Source organism: Seriola lalandi, unplaced genomic scaffold (genome assembly GCF_002814215.2).
Source record: "Seriola lalandi dorsalis isolate HSWRI2012SDOR001 ecotype SW California unplaced genomic scaffold, Sedor1 jcf7180002054795, whole genome shotgun sequence".
In the NCBI taxonomy this organism is placed as follows: domain Eukaryota; kingdom Metazoa; phylum Chordata; class Actinopteri; order Carangiformes; family Carangidae; genus Seriola; species Seriola lalandi.
In genome coordinates this window covers 779,154-802,063 of record NW_019525348.1, presented here as the reverse complement: position 1 = coordinate 802,063, position 22,910 = coordinate 779,154, and the positions used below count along the sequence as shown (strand labels likewise).

The following is a 22,910-nucleotide window of genomic DNA, read 5'->3' as shown; positions in this document are numbered from 1 at the left end:
ACCCTCCACCCCCGCCCCCACCAGCTCTGTCCTGTCCTGCCACCCTTTTAACCCCCCAACACACACACTCACACACACACACACATATCCCATCACCACTCATCACCACTCCCCTTGGCAGCACATGTGCGTGTTGATGCCAGCAGCGTCCCTCAGTCACAGCTCTGTCTGGTTCTGTCTGGACGGCTGCGTGGCCGTTTACGTAACAGTCCTGTCTCCCTCACAGAGAACCCGTCCTGAGCCCTGCTGCATCAATTCAATTTCAATTTACAGTCAGTATGTTATTAAGGACTTTGGTGAGGTATTACATATTAATAACTCCAGAAGCCACACTTTGGATTGAAAATGTGCAGAAAATGTGACATTAGTTTTGCTACTTTGCTGGAGTTTGGACAAATTCAAGCAACTAGTTCATGACTTTATCTAGAAAATAACACATTATGAAATTGGTTATTGGGTTTACTGCCTCGTGGCCATTAATAAATGTGGCATCGCTGCTCTGGTCTGACCTGAGACCTTTGCTGCTTTCCTCCCTTGTTTCCAGTCAGCTCTCTACCATCAGATGTCTAATAAAGGTTTTATCATATTAATGCAACATCTGTAATTAGAGACTCTGTAATAGATGATGTATTTGCATGTTTACGAAAAAGAGCACTCTCCTTAACAGCATTATTGATTGATTGGTCAGTCTTGGCATTTTTTTTTTTTTTTTTTAGAAGAACAGCAAATGAAAATGGAAACACAGATTAAATGACTTCATGCAGCACTTTCTTCTGTGCTGAGTAGCGTCGGTAGATCTTTCTTTCAGGCCCCGCCAGGCTTTATCAATCGGGGGCAACCTGGTGGCCCAAAGGTGCTGACCCTGAATCACAACATCTCCTGGTTTCTGACCAGGGACCTCTATCTCTCTATCTCTATCTCTCTCTCTCTCTGTCTCTCTCTCTCTCTCTCTCTCTCTCTCTCTCTCTCTCTCTCTCTCGCCTCATTTCTTGTGCCTGTTTCCATTTTAGCAATTTTATACAGGTATAGAAATAAAATCAAACAAAATCTTTACGGAGCAGAGGTCAGGACAGTCTGTACGTGGCCAAACCTGGAGAACATCATAATAATAATGATCACATTAATTACACAGGGCTTTTTAAAGTGGCGACAAAACCATCTTGCTGTAGCAGCTCCGGAGCTTTGGATCCAATCAGATATTAGACACCCCCCCCGCTGGTAGCTGAAACTACATTTTACATTCTGATGAAGTATATTATCATCATCAACATGGTGCTCTGAACAAAATAGAAAGCATCTGTGATTCAAACCCTTTTCCAAATTAGGAGAACCTAATTTTGTTTACAATAATACATTAACATATTGTTACTTTTTAAACTTTCTAATGCAGTTCACTGTCAGTGTTCAGCTTCGCCTCAGTGTGCACACACAGAAGAGAGAAGGTGTGATGTGACGACAGGACGGCAGCACTGGATGTCTTGTTTGAGAAGTGAAGGCTCAGACTCGTGTCGGATTCTGACGGGGCTCCTAACCTCTGCTCCACCACAGCTGGAGCTAATAGCTTCCTTCCCTTCACTGTGGTTTACAGGCAGGGAGTTAACCTCGGGGTCAACATAAATGTGGTTTCTGGTTTGTATATACATACAGTCAGTCCTTGAAACTATCTGCGGAATTTTCTTATACCCATACACATCTACAGGAGGACATCTGGTCTATCTGCAAAATGACTTGTTAGCAGTGATGTCAGTTTTTCTTCTATAACCTGAAGAGTAACAAAATGATTCAGACTTAACAGTGTAAAAACAGGAGATACAGATAATACACCACAAACACTGTTGTCATATGGACAAGACAATAAAACAATGCTTTGATTTGATGACCAATATATACCTTTGAATTAAACTTGGTTTAGTTCAGGTGTGTGTCTGAGCAAGGTGTTTATTCCCCCTGTAACTTTGCCCAGGCTTTTGTGTATTAGTGCTGAGATTATATCAGTGGATGGTTTAGTCGGAAGACAAAAATTAAAGCAATTCTGATGATCAATTAGTTTACAGGGGTGAATAGTAACAAAGTACATTAACTTGTGTACTGTACTTATACTGTAGTATATTTTCTTCTTTCCCTGACTTTTACTCCACTACACTTAAAAGACAAATATTGTTCTTTTGACGCCACCACATTTGTATGAAGAACTCTTACTTTGGAGCACAGTGAATGAATTTTATTTTATTTTGAAATGAGGTAATATACACTGTGACCTCTTCTCGTGTGTCTGTGGTGGAAGTTACAGACAACTAGTGTATTTTTTGTTTTGTTCTTTTAGTTATTTTCTGGGCAGATTTTTGCCTTTAATCTGGTTGGGACAAGTGAGAGAGTGACAGGAAGGTTTTGGAGAGCGAGGGGATGACTAAGCCTAAGTGGTATGCACTCTACCAGGTGAGCCACCGAGGCCCCTCTACAACCATGTTCAGTGTCTTCAGAGGTGTCAGTGTGTAAAACCCGACCTGCAGGAATTCTACCCATATGGCTTGACGTATAGATGATGTGAAGTGATGAGGGAGATCAGTGTGGGGAATCATACTGGAGTTTTTTTCAGCGTCAAACTGCATTTCAGTGTGTATCTTTGAAGGGGACCTTTTCCCTCCTCCCTCGTGATAATGCATCAGTTTCTGTGTCTCCATCTCCAGCACTCTCATCCAGCCAGCAGCATTTGTCAGTAACTACCTCTCTGTTTGTAAAAGGTGGGCCCTCCCCCCTGTCCATCAACCCTGTAGGAGAGCACTAAGCCCTGAGACTCCGGCCCTACCCAACAGAAGCCCCCTACCACCAGCACCCCTGGTCACCACCCAACCCTCTACATAGCTTCTAACAGGCAAACACACCCCGTCAGCCCTCTCCCACAGCGCTCCTCCCCTCTCCTTTCACCACTCCCACACCTCTCCACATGCGTGGCATTCACTGTGCATACCTAGGCTGCTAATTCCAATCTGCCACTCCAATCAAAGGATCATGAGTGTTGTAGTTCTCTACTCTTTTCTTCTGCTGGGAAACAATGTGTGGTGGATGGAGGCAGGGACGAGGGTTTGTGAGTGAAGCTGAGTGACAGCAGAGGATCCCTGCTGGATCGGTCTTTTCTGACAACACTTATTTGTCATTAACAACAGTTTGCACAGAGACCGACAGGCTGCTGTGGATCTACTGTCTCTATCTATCTTTATACTCATCTTTGTTTATGAAGTCAGAACACTGAATACTTGGTGGGACTTGATAAATCAAAAACTGTCAGAGGGAATATTTAAAAAAAAAAAAAGAAGTTTTACTGGTCACAGTAATCCTGAATAAATATTTCAATTCAGCAGATCTATGAAGTGTTGGAGCAATGTTTTGAATGTAGGGCAGTGATTCTGTCCGTCATATGGACAAATCTGTTTGGAAAAAAAATCCCCAAATAATTGAGAAAATAATCATATAATTACTAAATACAAGGGCTGCAAAGATAATGCAAATAAAATCATACTGTATATAACCTCTGGAGAATATGATTTGTAGTCTGGGCCTCTCCGTAGCACCACAGCGCTAATGGTGCTAACGATGCTCAACAATCTGACAGATTTTACTTTCATCAAAACAATCACATCTCGTGTGATTTGGATATTGCACTGGGCCATGCTGAGATTTCGATTAATTGCGCATGATTACTTCTTGGAGCCCCAGTGTGCAGCGGTCCAATCAGATGTTACCAACAAACTTCTGGAAAGAAGACGTGAAGTTAAGAGTCGGCCGGGTCAGGTCATGTCGGTGGTGATGGTTGACTGACTGGTGCTAAATGTGGCAGTTAAAACCAAAAGTGACACCTCTGTATGTGTCTGTTCTGCCTGCATGAACATATATCTGATTTTATTCGTACATACACAGGACTGGGTTTGTGTGATCGATGAATCCTTTTTGGTCGATATCATCTATCTGAGATATAAATGATAAGGTCTGGTTGATAACATATTTGTTCCGCTGCTTTAGGTTTCATTGGAGAATCTTATTTCAGATGGTTTAATTAGTTCTTGTGAGACGTTTCACCATCTCTCTCTCTCTCTCTCTCTCTCTCTCTCTCTCTCTCTGCAGCTCCTTTGTAACAGGGACGGCGTGCTGCGAGAACTTCTCCCCTCTTCGCATCTGGGATGTTGAGCGGTGAGTGAGAAAGCTGCTCTGCATCACTGTCTGTTGTAACACCTGAACAGAATATTGTTTTCTGGACATGCTTCTTGGTTAGAGGTTCGGCGCAGTGCATGCACACAAAGACGAGGTTCAGCAGAGCTTTCTTCGAATAACATTAAAGAGATAGTTTGCCACACTGAACAACATCCTTACTGAAAGATGAAAAAGTCAGCGTTTTAAAAACAAACACTCACCACTGTTTCTGTTTCTAAATGTGTTTACCTGGCGACGAGCTGTGCTCAGCATCTAATCTACAGTGAACAGAGATGCAGCTCCTCCCTGTTGCTGCTTGAGCGCTGACCTGGTTAATCCACATGACAGGAGCGCAGGTTGCTCATGGCATGAGATGCTAGCTGATGGTCTGGACGGGCATGAATGAAAAATGCTAGAAGATTCCATGTGTAAATTTACATTTAATCCCATTCATGTGTATTACTAGCAAGTAGACTCAACAAGCACTTTATTAGGAACCCCAGCAAGTAGTGGGTAGTTCCCCCCTTTGGTTGGAAACTTTCCTCTGAGACTCTGCTCCATGTCGACATGACTGCATCACATCTGCATTATCCTGCTGGAGGTCGCCATTAGAAGAAGTGAACAGTGGCCACAAGTTGTTTCATTACTTGAAACAACTCTGAAATCAGCCAACATCAGCACTCATCAAGGATCCAGTGTTTTATAAAGCATCAGCCATATCTGTGGGGCAAGTATTGTAGCTGTAGTATTACCCTCACTGTGTGGTAATTTTAATTGTGAGTTATGGACCAATTACCAGACAAGTCTGTCACTGACACTGATCTACAGGATCTGAACCACAGTCATTAACGATCAAACCTAAACCATGGACATTCTGCTGAGCTGAAGGGTTGTACTTTATCTCTGCTCTGTGACCTTTAGTAACCCTGTCCTCACGCAGTTTGCTCCTGTGCTGCAGCTGGACTGACTGACTGACTGACTGACTGACTGACTGATACTCACTGCATATACCACACAGCCGCTGTGGTCCACAGGTTTTCCACAGGTCACAGTAGTCAGATTAGCTCTGTGCTGACGGGACATGGGTGAACAGTGTGTTTGAATTGAGACGATGTGAGGTGACTCTGGGTCACACAGAATTTTGAGTGAGTGCTCATGGTGTTAGAAAATCCTTTTGGGTGCATGTGCATTTATTTATTCTATATACTGTGCTCCACTTCTACTGAGTGCAGTGCATTATGGGTTAAACACACTGTGATTATCAGTTATGGACAAGTTCCACTTCCAAACAATGTCCTCTTGTAAACCTAATTTACTAGATTAATGTTCCCACATGGCTTTTGTTCTGCATCAGTGCATGAAGACAGCAACAGTGTGGCCCTTTATCTGTCCAAAAAGCAAACCAAGCACACAACACACCAGTCCTGAGCTGGGAGCAGCTCAGAATGAGGGGCCTCTGAAAATTCCTGTCTTTGAAAGGCGAGGCTTAAACCTGATACATCTTTGACAAGGCTGCTGTAATTCCCAGCTTTACCTGAGCCAATTAAAACAGGCCGACACGACACAACACAAAGCTGCTTCCTGCTTCCAAAAGGCCTGGAAATCTGAGGAGGGGAGACGACAGGAGACACGCAGGGAGAGAGAGGGATGGGATGAGTGGGCAGGTTATTCTGCAGTTTGCAGGTGTGGAGGGAAATTGACGTGGTTACCTAGAGAATGCATGTGTCCTCTAAAGCCCGAGTGATTTCATTTTCTCCCTGGGCAGACGTGGAAACCTGCCCCTCCCTCACATGGAAATGTATTTATAAAGTGAAGAATATGTTGTGCTGTTGTGACCAGAGCAAAAATACCTTAAGATCAGCTGAAGAGAGTTCAACAGAGCTGACTTTAAATATTTGCCTCAAACATCTCACAGTAAATTTTTTTAAAGAGAGCTGCATTAAATATTGGAAAAGTAAACATCTTCCACCTGAGACTTTCTCATATTTACCCTCTTTTTCAAATACTAGCAATAATAGTAGCTTAAACACAATGATTCAAAAAATGTAGGGGAGGCCTTGTTCCATTCAGGGACAAGGTACGAATCACCTGCTTCACTCTGTGCTCAGTGTCGTCCTTTTTCCACATGAGAGGAAGTAGCTCCCTGTGACAGACACGGACAGTTTGAGAAGTTTGAGGTGAGAGAGCTTTTTTTTTTTTTACTTCGTTTATTTTTGTGACAGCAGCCTGCATGGTGGTCAAAGTCTTCCAACTTAAATCAGGTTTATTGTGTCTATGCAGATATCTTTCATACAAGTTGTTAGCTAGTTCATAGCTACAAGAGTCTGGGTTACGTGTATCAACAATACACACACACACACACACACACACACAAACACACATATACAAATGCTCAGTTGTTGAAGCTGGTGCACACAACTTTTAAATTCACTCAGCTGACCTGCGGATGCGGCGTGATACAGTGTACTCCATAGGTGCGCTTGTGCGTAAAGAAAACAGAAGTTCAGCAGTTTTAAAAAATGTAGTGCTGTTTTCACGGGAAGACAACCTGCTGAAAGTATTCTACATGAAGCGCACATTTAAACAGATATTGGATTGTTTCGGTGGGCGTTTTTAAAAATGTCTAAAATCCACAATCCTGAGAGAGAAGTGAGGACACTCTTCCTCCTTCATACTCAGCTGTGACTGCCCTCCCTCTATGGACCAGCTGACTAATAAGCTGCCTGTTTCTGTAGCACCCCTGTCACATCTGAGTAGACATAAAATGAAAACACACACACACCTCTGTCTGAATGCCAGAAAGACATTTCAGTAACAGACACTATCACAGATTCCAGATGTCTGAAAGGACTCATGTTGACAGTCCGGCAGCCGAGCTCTGAATCAGCTGAGGCCTGATCATCCATCACATCAGCCGTCCTGCATCATTACGAGTCAGGAAGAGCAATGTCAGCTGATGTTTGGTCTCAGGTCCAGCCTCAGAGGCTGAGGGTGGAGTGTCTGCTGTTATCATCCTCACACAGGTCGATAAATACAGGCACCTTCAGAGTGTCTCACACACACACACACACACACACGCACACACACCACACACACACAGTCCCCTGCTGTGATTTTCCATCTGATAAACAGCTGAGAGCAGCATACCAGGCTGAGCATGGCTGTACAGGCAGGTGGGTGCAGGGTGAGGCTGAGGGTGATCAGGGCACATTGTTCATGTTTACTGTTACTGTAACATTAAAACCTGTGTGTGTGTGTGTGTGTGTGTGTGTGTGTGTGTGTGTGTGTGTGTGTGTGTGTGTGTGTGTGTGTGTATACAGCCACAAGAATAAAAACAGTTGCTGGCTTTTAATGTTGTGGCTGATCTGTGTACAGCCTGCTGTCACATCCAGACACTATCTCTCCTCCATCTTTTCTACTGAACACTGAAGGAGGTGAGAGGTTTACCAGAGGGAGGTGTCTGTCTGACCGTTTTCAGCATTATGGTATATAGACTGCACGGCTAAAGTATACAGACACCTGAACACAGTACGTACATAGACAAGTGTGAGCGCCCATTTACTAACACACCTACGGTGAAGCCTGGTGGTGAGGAATGAATTTCAGAAAGGAATGGATTCTGTGGTTTATATAATGTTATTCATTAGTGTTTTTTGATATCAGTTATTAATGTCATTTATTTTTGTGCGGTCGTGGTGATTGTGGAGAGCTGGGTCACATGGTGGTGCCACGGATGTTGGTAGTTGATATAAGCTCCTGTCCAGCTGTGTGTTGGAGGTGGGGGGGGGGTCCTTGTATTTTTTGTTGACCGCCACTTTCTTTTGACCGCTGTGGATATTTTGATGATAACTTTGTGCACGATATAATAATTTGATCCTTTTGTTGACATCATTTTGGACTGGCAGCGAATCTTTTTGGTAGCGTGTCAGACGAATGAAACCAGACCTGACCTCAGCCTCCCAGCGACTTTTAGCTTGTGTCCGGAAGTCGCTACAAACCAGCTCAGTGTGTTTGCCACATTCAAGTTTCTTTGAAATTCTCGTCTTTCCCATTACTTGTTTTTTAGTTGTAGATACTTGAAGAGGCTTCCTCAGGTCTCACAGACCGGTGAGGAGACCCAGGTATTTATTCCTCTTTCGTTATCAAGGCCGTTGATGTCACTTGGTTCGTTAGTGCTCCTGTCTGTTGGATGACTGACAATCTCCACAGACAGTGCGAAAAGCATTTCTTTATGGAGCTGCTTTGTGTTTGGGGTCAAACAAGGGGTTACAAGCTGTTGACAGGAAGTCGGATGAACACTGGTGTCTAAAATGGAAAAACACATCCAGCTCTGCTAACGTCCTTTCATTTGAAATGAATATTTCAAATATATGAAAGGAAAAATAACTTGTATGTACGACTTGTAAACACACCTTCAGTTCCAGTAATCCCTTCACACACTGCATAGAGCTTCTCCTCCCACACACACACACACACACACTGTCTGCCCCCAGTCACCAGCATCATCTTCACACCCTGTGCATTAGCACAACCGCACGTCCCTTTGATTCGAGCCCCATCTGAGCCAAAACATCATCATCATCAACAACAAGACACTGTTACACCTGCAGCACCAAACAACAGGTAGATCACAGGGAGGAGACCGCAGGCTTCCAGGAAGGGTTCCAGCAGTCACTTCCTGTCTGAGGAAAATAGTGGCGGCACTGTCAGAGATGTTCACAGCTGGAGGGACAGACAGAGGTCACTGTTCTCAAATCAGATCAAAGGAGAAATGTTATTTTTGACATGTTTGAATTTGAGCACATTTTCAAAGTAGGTGCAGTTTTCAGATCAGCTGTTAACTGCTAACAACCATGGACTCCACCAGCTGTAAGATCAACTTTAGTTTTAAAACATATTTAGTTGTAGTTAGAAACACTAACTCTTAAGTCTGTTCTATTTACACCCCTCGAGTAAGAGACTCGACTCTGTATCATCATATCTAGAATCAAAAACAACAAAGTGTGAGTGTGGCAAAATAATCCTGACTCAGAGGCCCATTTACTAACACACCTACTGTGAAGCCTGGTGGTGACGACATTATGTTGTGGGGGTGTTTCTCTTCATTGACGAGAGAATGAATACGGCCATGATTCTAGAGGAAAACACGCTGCCTCTGCTCGACAGCAGGAGGTGGGAAGGTGGTTCAGCTTTCTGCACGTGGCTTAAGGATAAGAAGGTAAAGTCCTTGAGTGGCCGAGTCAGAGCTTTGAGCTAAATCTGATCGAAAATCTGTGGATGAACAGTAGAGAGCAACAATTCTGCAGAGAAGAGTGAGCAAATGTTCCCCAGTGTAGAAGTACAAAGTTTTCCAACAATGTTATTCTAGTTTTTCTTTTTTGTTTTTAATTAACTTTTTTTTTTTTTTTTTTTTTTTAAGATACATTTTCTAGGGTGGATATGATACATCAGAAGTATTCTTTTATCCTCGTGCAAATCATCAATCTCTGCATACATCTATACTAAACATAGTATGCTATAGTCTGTCCACGTCCATATAACAGTCACTGGCTGCCTTTTCTGGTAACATTAACAAAACAAAATAATCTCTCCTTTTGTTCTGTTGTTGGCTGAAGAGTGTGATTCTACCTTAAAGTCAGCATCGTCTGATTTGTTTATATCCTGCTGTAGTATATGAGTTTCTTTTAGAAGAGCAGTATCTATAGTACAGCAGGCAGCTCTGGAGCTTTTTTTACGTCACTGATTCCTTCTTTATTCCATGAAGAGAAAACCATAAAATCATCTAACCCGACCCATATTGGATTTTTAGGGCCAATGCTGATATTAGGTTGTACAATAATTCTGATATCGATATATTGGCCAATATATGTATATATACATACATATATATATATATATATATATATATATATATATATATATGTATATATATGTATATATATGTATATATACATATATATATATATATGTATATATACATATATATATATATTTATATGTATACATACATATATATATATATATATATATATATATATATATATATATATATATAAATAACACTTGTGAAAAAGACGTAATGAAAGCAGGATATTTTAAAGTTTAACAATAAACTTTATTTACCAAAATGACATCATTGCACTGAAGCGGTAAATTTAACTGGGAATTAAATAAAATAACTATAGAAATAAATAACTATAAATAAAACACATAAGAACAAATATGTATATATATATATTTTATATATATACTTTTTTTTTTTTTTTTTTAACTTGAATGAAAACAAAGGCTCAAATATACATAAAATGCTGCCTATATAACTTGACTTGAATCGAGCATTTCCACTGCATTATTGCTTATTAATAAAAGTATTCATATCAGTGCATATCAGAGAATATATGCACCGATACCGATAATCTGTGATAGGCCGATATCGATATCGACCGATTAAATCGGTCGGGCTCTACATAGAATAATCTAATCATATCATAGTACAAACATGCTGTAAAAACATTTTATACAATTGCACAAAAAAGGCAGAAGGAGAACTGAAAATGTTACTTGTCATGAAGCAAAAAGAGAAACTAAAGCTGGATATTTATATAAAAAAGTTTTGATTTCATTTGTTTTCATTTTTCCACAAAGGTGACTATTTAAAAGGTTAATGATGATTTTCTATTGTCACTGTATCAGAAACAGTCTGCAAGAGAGAGAACAGTGTGGGTTCATTATTATTGAAAAATGATGTGTTCCCTCTCACCTCACGCCCTAACCCCCAGAAGTTATCTCTGCAACGCCCCAACTGTGCAGAACGGCACTATGGGAAACACACAGGGACACACTATTTGGCTATCAGGGTCATTGTACTTAACCTTCTTTAAGAAATTTGAATGCTGTTCCTCAAATCACTATGTGGACAACCAGCGCAGGCCTTTTCCAAATAATCACAGTGTAGATCAAAATCACAATATTGGTTCATAAAATAGCATCTGTGATTATTCTGCATTTGTAGAATCATTTCCTTCCCCTCGGCACCAACAGGCGAACTGCAGGTTAAAAACCTCATATGGTAACACCTAAAAAGAATGGGAGGGGGGAGGGGAGGGGAGGGGGGCAGCTCCCACTGAGGTCTTGGGGGTTTGATTTTAATTTCATTTAACACTTTCTCTTTTTCCCTCCGTTGCGATTAATTCTGTCTTTTTTTTTCCCCCCTCTCGGTGGCACAAAGGCATCTTATGATCAGCCATATAGAGGGGGATCCCACACAAGTGGCGCCATCAGACCAGCACCCCAACTTTTCACACTGTCTCCGCTCATGGCTAAACACAGAGGGGGGAAAAAAAGCATCAAAGAGAAAGGACCCTGACCATCACTCCCAACTCCCAAGATTCCCCTCTGTTCCTTCAGAAAGGGAGCCCTCCTTTTTTTTTTTTTTTTTTTACAATCAAATGGCCAGGCGAGAATTCCTGACATTCCTGACACTGAAAGGAGCGGGGTTAAATGTCTGCATTGGGCTGGACGCTCTGTTATACAAATTGCAGCTGTATTGTCTTTGCAGTGCACACGTGTATGTGACATTTTGAAGGTGGTCATTGTTGATGGGTCCCAGCAGCCAGCTCCCCCTCCTCTCTAACTGTGTCTGCCAGGAAGGCTCACATTCCTGCTGCAGTAGCGCTGCAGCGAGCTCAGAGGTGTGGGGTGAAAGCGGGTGGACGTGCAGCAGGTTGCGTGGCTCCCCTCTGTTTGTTTTAGCCAGTAAAAACCTCAGCAGGGTTCCTTTTCTCTACCTGTCTGATGGCTTTTGACGAGAGGGCCCGTTTCCCAGTGCGTCCCCAGGCTCCTGTTTAGAGCTTAGACTTAACTTTACAAGAGCCTCCAACCACTTCTGTCACAAAAACACACACACACTGCTTTTCTTTAGCTGTCCCCACACTAAAGGATAATGCCCTTAGCTTCTTCTATTTTTTTTTTCAACATTGTCAATTCATTAATGATTCCTTTCACAATTTGTGTGTGTGTGGCCCCTAAAGCCAACCTGACTCCTGCAGTGAGACCAGACAGGCTTAAATCAGGACTTAGACCCTGTGTGTCACACAGCCAGTGGCCCCCTCATAACAATCACTAAGTCTGTGCCCCCTAGGACCACCAGTCTACCCATCTCACAAAGTAGCTGCCACACTGCACCTCAAACTGCTTCATTCTCAAGAAGTAAAAATATTTCTCTGCAAAAACAACGATTTCCATTTTTCCACGAGGCTCAAAGAGTCATTGTCATTAGGGTGGGGTCAGTGTTACAACCTGGAACCTGCTTTTGTAGTTAAGTTATTTCTGTTTATCCCTGTGCAACATCACTAAAATTACATGATTCAAAGTTGAACCATATTATAATTTTTATATTATTTTATGTTTAAGTGTGAGTGTTAGATCTTATGTTTAATTAAAAACAAACAGGTGCAAACCTCAAAGTCCAACCTCAATGCAACAAAAGGCCATAAGGCCATCAGCATGAACCAGGTCATAACAAGAAAGAAAGCACACTGTGAGACTTGATGAAGGTGTACAACAGCATCTGTTGGCTACTGGATATAAAGTGAAACACAGCTGCAGCAGCGGTCAGGAGGTTATAGGAGGAGCCGTGCTACCAGCAACACAAGGCGCAGTGGCGGCCTCGAAAAGTTACGCCATGCACAATTTACTATTTACACAATCTTGCATTGAAAAACAAACATGCAAGTGTTTCTGATCTTGCACAAGGATTATCTTTGGAAGCTGGTGTTTCGGTGACTGAGGGGACAGTGAGAAGGACAGCGCATGAAGCCCAACTCTATGGACGACGGCCAAGAAGAAAACCACTGCTCACAAACCGCAAGATTAGACTTTGATAAAGAGCATGAAAAGAAGCCTGATGAATGTTTGAAGCACATTGTTTGGATCAGATAAAGTCCAGCATGTTGGGTGTGGACCTGCTCAGGACCACCACAGTGACTGCATGGTGCCGACCGTGAAACATGGAAGTGGGAGCTCACTGATGTACGGCTGCATTAGAGCAAAAGGTTGTGAGGAAGATGACTCTATGAATGCAAGTCTCTTTACCCAGATGCTGAATTGAATCAATAGAACACCTCTGGAGTATTTAAAGCAGAAGGTCGAGCAACAACAGCCCTCCATCAAAGAGCAGCTGGAAAGAAACATCTGTGAAGAATGACAGAACAAAATAAAATAGACACACAGAATATTAACAAAATAAAAATATGGAATCTCACTAATGAAGGGTGAACTGACTTCTGCTGCAGTAGGTTCTTTATTATGAACCTTTTATTATAGTTTAATCAGTCAAACTTTTCTGTTTTTCAATGAATTATCTTCATTGTTATTTGACTTTTGTTAAAAACGAAATTATGTCGAATGGACAGGAATTGAAATTACTCAACATTGGTTAGAAACCAGCAGTTCATAGGTTAAATGAGAGCGTCTGATATGTAACTAAGAATCCCTCATTGCTCAACGGTGCACACATCTACAGTAAAGGCAGTAGGTCAAAGTTGAGGCATGAAGCCGGTCTGTAAACTGTGAGGGACGTTTATGGACAGTTTGGCTGTAGACACTCTCTCCTCACTAGAGAGGCAGTCCAGGTCCTCGCCCAGGTGCGTGTCATCTCCCACCTGGACCAGCGTCCTGCTGCACCTGACTTCTGCAGCTGGTCCAGGATGGTCTCTCACACCACTCCTCTCCTCTGGTCACTTGACTGGCTCCCTGTCTTCACTGAGCCTCACATCAGCCGTCCTGTATCATGAGGCTGGAGAGAGGAGACAAGTAGTTCAGGTCTGATGAGCTGTCTCACAGAAATGTTGCATTTATTATCATGGGAAATATTTAACAGTGTGTGGATTACTCTTCTAATAAAAAAAACAGCTGCCTCACTAGCACTCACCCCACTTCTTTACCTGGTTTCCTTACACTTATTGAATAGATGTAGTACTTAGTTCTTACACCAATGTCTCCTACTGTGATGTCCCTCACTTGTATGTCTCTTTGGACAAAAGGCTTTACTGTGTGAATGCGTTGTCGTCTCTTCCAAATAAGTTGACTAAAAGTTTCCAACTTATAAGATCGTCTGGCCGTTCGTGTTTCTTGCCCCTTCAGACTCCATTTTATCAACGTGCTGTGTTCCCTCATCTCACCAGTGAACTTGGTGGGTACAATATTCTTATCACTGGTGGAAATGATGGCCAGAATTGTTAAAAAATAAGAATTGTAATGAACTGGATAAACATGTCAGTGGACTCAAGTTTGTTGTGTCAGATGTCTCTATTAGAAAGAATATATTCATTTATTCGCTGTGATGGATCAGGATAACAACTGCTTCTGTCCACAGAACACAGATGATGCACGTGAAAGGAAACACATTTGGTTAATGTCTGAAGTTCATAGTTTAACTTTATGATGCTTAATGTACAGAATATGAACAACTATACCTAATAACTAGGGATGTAGCAGTACATGTGTTTTCATCCCAGACTGTTCTGTCCAGGACGTTAGCTCCGTATGCTATGCTACGCCCTGATAAATAAGCCTGATACGCTCTCATTAATGTACATCTTAGCATGTGCAAAATAAAAATGTAAAGTGCAAAGTTTTGACCCTACACCGTAAATAAAGATAGATGTAGCCACTGTGACGTCACCCGCACGTTTCTAAAGAGAGGTTTTGAAGCTCGGAGTGAGCTGCTCCACCGTCACCATCTTGGCGGTGAACTGACTATAGATAAGATAAACATCTTCAGTAAAAATCAATGTGCATGGAGCTGAGAGATGGACAAATGTATCGTTTCAGTCTTTATAATGAGAGTTGATGACAATTTCAACAACATAGAACAACACCTGATTTATTCCAAATACAGTTTTGAGTATAAACAGAAGCCGCTCATGTTCTATATCATTTCATTAAAACAGACCACTTAAGACAATGAGTAGTTTAGTCTTTTAATACAGATGGAACATTACAAGCACACTGGCATCTTTTTTTCTTATTGACCATGTTGATGTTTGAGGTTAATAACTTTACAGCAAGAATTATTGTTAATGAGATACACAGCCCTTCTTATGATGTCATCCACTTGCAGCATGTCATTACTACAATTCCACTGATTTGAGATTGATGATCAACGGTGTCTGACACCCTTTGATTTTTTTGAAGCTCACAGTCTATGACGGTGTATTCTGATGGTTATGACTCAGCCAGTCAGCTATGTCTTTCCCATGTGACACCTTTCAGTCAGGCATTCTCCAGGCCAGACTCAGGTATTTAACATAATGGACCCAGAGGTGCTCTGGGAAGGATGGTCAGATCAGAACATTGTGCCGCGGCTCACTAACAGATACAGTCATTCTGACAGATTATACGCTTACACCTCCATCCTGTAATCACACGCGGCCCATAAAAGCCAGTGACCTACCAATTTGAGAATCCCTGCTGTTTTGCACTGTGCACCAGCTCATCGCATGGTGCTATTACTGGCTTTAAGATCCCTGCACAGATGTCAGGTCCATTTTATGGAAGCCCAGCTTTTATTTTCCTCTCACATTTGGTTGTTTGTTACATTTTTTTTAAAGCAAGAAAAAAAACAGTGTTAGATTGTAATCTTGTTGTTTGAAGGATTTCAGGGGCCGGGGTTATGAATTGATGATCTCTTTTCAGTTGGAGTGGTAGTGCTGTGATGGAGACATCATTATTTAGTTATGAATGAACAGGCTCGCATCCCTTTGGCTTGAATGAGTTTCTTTTTGTGTGGCATGTGCTAAGCTCCTTGGTTTTAGTGGTAAGGGGAAAATGAGGGGTCACTACCCCACACAGACACAAACTCAGCCTCATCACAGACTCCCCATTGGCCCGGGCTTAGTCATGAGATCCTGGCAATGAGAGAGCTCTCACCCAATAAGGCGTCCTGTGGGGAAAGCCCTGGTCCAATAAGAAGGACCCCTGGGGTAAGGCTTGGGGATTACCAGCCCGAGTCTGCGGATTGAGCTCCAGGGCGAGGGAGGGGGCACGAGTCGAAGCACAGGGCTGCTCTGTCGCCAAGGCCAGCGGACTCCTTTAAATGGTTGCTACGGGGCAGGTATCAAACGTGCGAGAGTCGCACAGAGTCACGGTCATGGAGGGTATTAAATGGCAACAAAGAGACAGTTATTCTGCAATAATCCGCCCTGCTGAGTGCAAGTTATTCTCCAATAATCAAGAGGCGAGGAGCAAGCGGCACAGAGCTGTGATCACAAGAGCATGGTGCTGCATGCAGCTGCACACACACACACACACACACACACACACACACACACACACACACACACACACACACACAGGGCACACCACTTCAACCCAGACGAACTTTATTTATCACTTGTCCATGCACACAATTCATGTGTCCAGAGTCCCACACAATCCAGACTCAGTGACACAGACGAAATTCCAGTGTCGATTTCAAGTGAACAAATTTTTGTTGAAGATGGAAAATATAAATTGAGATGCTGTAACTTAAAAAAACAATCATACAGCAATGATGAAGATAATAACATGACAAAATGATACTTCTCTTGGCATGTTAAATGATATGTATATGATAGTTTCATTTGTATTTTCATATATTTGTGCGCTGGAACAGGTGGAAGCATGTGATGATAACAGGTGTGGGTTAGTATATGATTACTGTGACATGATGTGAATTTGTATCAATGTGGTAGTTACTTGTGAATTATTAGACAAAAACAAACATTTCCATTTTATCCGAAAACAGATTCCCATTTGATTTTCCAGAAAAGGTGCAATATAACACTGAATAGATAGCAGAGTATAAAACAGCAGCGTGATAGAGAATTAAATCCATATTGGTCAGTCCCACATGAATATTTGTTCTAATTAATATGTGCTGATTAATTCACTTGATTAAGTGACAAAGTAGTAATTTTCAGTCAAACTATAACATGAGTTGTGTTTATACTTCACACAAGGGGTTAATGGGAGTTCCACAGTAGCAACCTTCATTTACCACAATACTGGAAGGCTGATCAGATGCAGGTTTTCACTGGGTGTTGTCTTCTGTCAGGGTTGTGTTTGTCTCTGGTTCTCTTTATGTTTTCCATGGACAGGCCTCAAGTCGATGCTGGGGGTTGGAGAGTGTCCAGTTTGGAGACCTTGGAGAGTTGTTAGGTTCAGGCTCAAAAACGACTTGGTTAGGTTTAGGAATTGACCGTGGTGTGGGGTAAAATAACTACTTCCTCAACATTAGACAATGTTTGTTGTCATGGTTACAATAATAACAACATGGTTAACTTTGTTGAATGGTCATGGATAATAGAAACAACATAAACTGCTACTTTCACATGGGAATGGAGCAGCGCTCTCCTGTGTCACATTCATCCATCCACCACAACCTCCTCCTGACGTGGACTCTGTCTCTCTTTATACTACGTCACCGCACTTTTCCCTTTGCTCCTTTCATCATTACTACGACCACTAGATGTTGCCTAGCAACAAAACAGCTGTTCAAACAAGTTAAATATTATCCCTTTTACAACCAAGCACACCCAGCTTCTTGAAAAGTTTCCCTAAATTAATGTAACTTCCCATCGTGTATGTTTTATTTTTTTTGCAGAAATGTCTCAAATCACAGATTATTTTAAAAAGAGAGTTCGTGAGGAGAAGAATCTCGAGGACAGGTGAAACAGTGCAGACATCATTAGTTCTTCTAATATGGGAAAAGATGTTAATTCATGTTACTGACGAGATACGGTTAATGTGTCAGGACTGAATGTAGGCGTAGTTAATACCACCACCGCCTAATTTTCGGCCAGGAACAACCCTGTGATCTGGGTGTTGTACCGGACCATCGTGGTGAAGAACGGTAAATTGGTTTATCAGTTTTGGTGGTCACGAGCTTTGGGTAGTGACGAGTGAATGAGTGGAGGAAATGAGTTTCCTTCGTAAGGTGGCTGGATTCACCCTTGTAAACGGGCTGAGGAGCTCAGTCGCCGCTCTTTCAAGGGGAAAGGAACCAGTTGAGGTAGTTTGGGCACCTGATCAGGAAGCTTCCTGGGCACCTCCGTTCTGAGGTTTTCCAGGCATGTCCAAGTGCTAGCAGACCCCAGGGTAGACCCAGAACACACAGGAGAGATTATATACTGTATCTTATCTGACATGGACCTGGGGGTCGTGCAGCAGGAGCTGGAGAACACTGCTGGGGCGAGGGACGTCAGAGCGACCTTGCTCAGTCTTCTGCCACTGGAACCCAACGCCGGGTTGACGTGGGACTGGTTTCATATCACAATTTAATTGTATTACCCAAATTAACATGTGGGCATTCTTTGTAGTTAGTGTAACAAAAAGAGCAAGGTCAGCCATATGTCATTATGGGACTGTTCTGTTCAGTTGCCATACTCATGTTTTTTTCATTGACTGTGACAGAGAGCAGGACTCACAGGGAGGCTGCCAGTCATCAGGTCAGGGCCGTATAACCCTCAGCAGTCCATCATTTTACCTCATGTTTGTTTGTTCTATCACCCACAACCAGCCTCACCAATTAAACTGTTACGATGTTTAGGTTTAGCTTAGAGATATTCAACAGGTGGGGCAAATATACTGAAGACTAAGGGAAATGAATTTTAAATAAAGCCAGAATAATAAGTTGGAATGAAATACAATTTAGAAATAATAAACATTTTGCTTTATGTGATTGAATTTGAATGGTTGATTTCTATAGATATATATTTCCCCACTTATTTAGTTCACTGTCCAAGACAGTCCCATGAGAGATTAACTGTCACACACCTGGACGCACAAGATGCGTGGAGCATTATCTGTTTAAGATCGTGGTTGTAAGACGTGTTTAAAATACTTCTGATGAAGGTCTAGAGCGATCGAAACGTTAGGATGATCAATAAATTGTGATGCTGAACAAGAGCAGGGTGAGGGATCCTCTTCTTTTCAAGACTGAAGTGACACTTTCCAAAACATCTGGACCAAAGACATTTGGATGTGCAAATATCTTCATCGAGAAAACTGTTCATTTCTGAAAATAATTTAGTCACATTTATTCTTTTGTTCTCAACATTTCATATGTGATGAGTTCAGGTGTTTGTCGGACAATGATAACACAAACTTCTCTTCTCATCTTCTCATCAGGTCGGAGTGTGTGAGCAGTCTGGGCTCAGAGTTTCGTCGCGGGGCCGGTGTGTTGGACATGGTGTTTGAGTCTCCGTTCCAGCTCTTCACCTGCGGCTACGATACCTTCATTCGACTGTGGGACCTCCGACTCAGCCCACGGTACGCCACCGCCTCCCTACAGTCAGTGCTCTGTAGGATTTTATCATGCGGCCATTAGTACACATTACTTTCTGTAAGTGTGCAGCAATTAATCTATTTTAACCATTGCTCCAAATACTCTGTCAGTTAATGTTGGATCTTTTGGTTAAATAGTGACACCTAGAGTGCTTCAGAGTTTTACCACTTCTTGAGACCAGCTGTGGTCACCTTTGAGGACACAGTCTTCCCCCTGGGGTTTACATCAGACCGATAGAGACTTACACACTGTGTTCTTTTCAGAATTTCTGAAGAACAATGTAAACAGGTATAAATATCATAAAAGTCCATAAAGTGTGATGGTAGATATTCTTATGTTCTTTGATTATAGATCAGGTCTAGGTTTTATATTAATACTGTGTATCAAAGCCTCAGTCCACAGAGAAATGCACACAGCCTGTATTCAGAAACTGAGCCTTAAAACCAGCCGTCAGGACTTCTGTCACCTTGTGATGTCACAACAAAGCAGTCACCAAGCCCCGCCCACCTGGACCCACCATCTAACCTTTCACGATTTGGTTTCTCTTCTGAGTGTTTTACCTGAAAACAGTCAGCCAATCAGATGACTTATGAACAAATCAGTGCAGGTTACAACAATAAAAATCTCACCACCGGGTCTGAATAAACGGAGACGTCAGTAATGAATGTGAAACGACACATGGAGTTGAAGCATTTGACAAGTCTGAACTGAATCTGACTAAATAATGATCACAGAAATCATGAAGAAAGGGTCAGACCGTGAACCTACAGCTGCAAAGTTCCTCCACCTGAGTCCAACTCACAGAATACACATAAAGCATATACTCATATTGGCTTCTCTTATCTTTTAAAAGTAATCTCTGTCTAGTAATTCATGTAGTTTGAGAAGTGGCAGTGATTTGAGGCTCCAAATTGTGAAATATGGCCTGCTGAGGTGGTTTGGGCATCTGATCAGAATGCCTCCTGGGCACCTCCATACTGTCACATGACCATGATGCTGCGGTGTCCAAAACATCTTCCAGCCCTCTCTCACCACAGCCAGGACACCTGCTTCAGTGCTCCTCTGCTCTGCCACCGGAACAATGTTCATGTCAGACGCTGAATCCAAAGAGGAAGCACGGATAGCAGCAGATAGTATTATTCTGCGTAGTATTTTACAGCTGTGTTTTAGTTGTTTCAGTTGAAGTGTACCATGTTCTGCTGTTATGTGCAGTGTGTAAAGTGTATGAACCCTGTGTCAAACAAAATGTGTATGAACCCTGTCTGTAGTTCCCTCAGTATTGTCTTTGTGGTGTAAACTCTTTTCTCTCCAGCAGTGTGACCTAACCAGCAGCTCTCTGTGGTGTCCATATTAATGCAGCAGCCCTCACTCCAGTATATGCCGACAGGGTCCCCAACATGATTGGGGAGGGCAGCATTTATTTAGGACAGCAGGGGTTGGTGGGGTTTTGGGCTGGATTTCAGGGGGATCAGTCAAGTAAGACAAATCAGATGTGATTGGCAGATCGCTCTTGGGACTTTGAAAAGGGTTGGGTTGGGGTGAAGGTTGGCAGAGGGGGGTCCCTCTTTAGATATCAATAATTCATATGGTCAAACCTAACCAACCTCAAAAGGCTCCCAGGGTCATCCAGGAGGTTCAGGTTGTCTGGAGGTGGGGCTCACCGCCAAAGACAAATGCACTGTAATAGACAAAAAAGAAATGCGGATTCTGTGTGGTCCCATGGTGCTGAACAGATCTAATGATCAGTTTGATTATGAAGTCTTTGTCTTTTCAATATGAACAGTTGGAGGGGGTGATATAGTGAAATCCACTTTCTTAATATACGTCATTTTATATCAGGATTTTAGTCTAATTTACTATGTGGTTGTGATAAAGCTAATGAAAACTCTATTGAGAAAATGTTAGAATTATTGATTCAATATTCTCATTTATTGATTTCAGCTGAATTGCACTGTGACTCTATGAAGTTATGTCTGAACAAATGCTTCCAACTGAGCTTCGCCTCATGTATTGCATTGCAGTGCCACACAGTTTAATTATCATAGTTATATCAGACAATATCCTCATTAATATCATGAATCGTGAGCATGTGCATATGCATGTGCGTGTGTGTGTGTGTGTGTGTGTGTGTATGTGTGTCTCCAGGAGGCTGGGTGGAGGTGGCTGTGGTTAAGGGTGAGGGGAAGTATTTTGGGGATAAGTATTTTCTGCCAATAGACATCGATCCTCCATTAGAGCAGCCTCATCAATAAGTGATGGAGAGACACCAGGGGCAGACAGTGGGGCAGCAGAGATGTCTGGAGGCTCTCTCTCTCCCTCTCACTCTCTCTCTCTCCCACACATACACACACAAATAATACATACAAATGTACACTCTAAATTTAGCAAGCTTTTATGGGGGAGGTCAGTCATTGTCATTGTATCCTGGAAGTGAAAAATACAAACACAGTACAAAGCCCCAAAAGTCCTTGCTATACAGTTCACCAATTTACACAAACACACACACACACACACACACAGACATCTCCTTGTTCACCCTTGTTAAAGGGTTTTCCTGTGAAAAAGAGATATAGTTTCAGCGTTGTCTCCAAACACACACAGGTGTAATCTCTCCTGAACTGTTTCACTTCAGATTCAACATCCAGCAGTCAGACATTATTGTTCCCGCTGCAGCAAAAAACAAACAAAACCAACATTATGTTTATCTGGGCACGTGTGTAAACTCTCCCAACAGGAAGTGTGCGATGGAGTGGGAGGAGCCTCATGACAGCGCTCTGTACTGCATCCAGACGGACGGAAATCACATGATCGCCAGCGGCTCCTCGTACTACGGTGTCGTACGACTCTGGGACAAACGGCAGACTGAATGCCTGCAGGTACACACTGTGATATGTACAGTGAGAGTCGGGTAGAGTGCTTCACATGTGGAGCAGTAATGTAACGACGTTATAATGTGATTTTATGTTTTGTTTGTTGTGCAGTTCTTCCAGCTGAGCACAGACCCAGTGAGCAGCCCGGTGTACTGCCTGAGGTTCAGCAGCACTCGCCTGTACGCAGCCCTGGCCACCGCCCTGCACTCACTGGACTTCAGACAGAACCCCGTCTATATCAGATGATACACACACACACACACACACACACACAGCTCAAATTTATCAGTTTAATAAAGGTGTCTATTTTCACAATAAAAGTTTTCACATTTTAAAATGAACTGATGTTGCTTCGTTTTGTTCGCTGCTCTGGGTTTGGAAGAACTGAAGCTTTGTGTTTAAAGGGGCAGTACCATAAAGTTGTAGGACACATGAGAGAAAGGAGAACAATCTAAATCAAAGCAGCAGAGGCAGAGAGATCCTGATTTCTGGTCCCTGGTGTCTGGATCCTACATTTCCCATGTGCA

General features: G+C 42.4%; 1 protein-coding gene across 3 annotated transcripts in view; it reads left to right on the top strand.

Annotated features, from left to right (window-relative positions):
• Positions 1-22,910, top strand: part of fbxw4 (F-box and WD repeat domain containing 4) — a 48,713-nt gene that overhangs the window by 25,665 nt on the left and 138 nt on the right. For 2 of the 3 annotated variants that reach the window (XM_087179178.1, XM_087179177.1), the window contains exons 6-9: positions 4,120-4,185; positions 19,357-19,497; positions 22,248-22,389; positions 22,495-22,658. In XM_087179178.1, the coding sequence (XP_087035304.1) occupies positions 4,120-4,185; positions 19,357-19,497; positions 22,248-22,389; positions 22,495-22,629 (484 nt within the window). In that variant the 3' untranslated portion in view covers positions 22,630-22,658. Of the gene's footprint in view, positions 1-4,119; positions 4,186-19,356; positions 19,498-22,247; positions 22,390-22,494; positions 22,725-22,910 lie in introns of those variants that run through there. The other variant, XM_023425693.2, reaches the window with a different exon arrangement.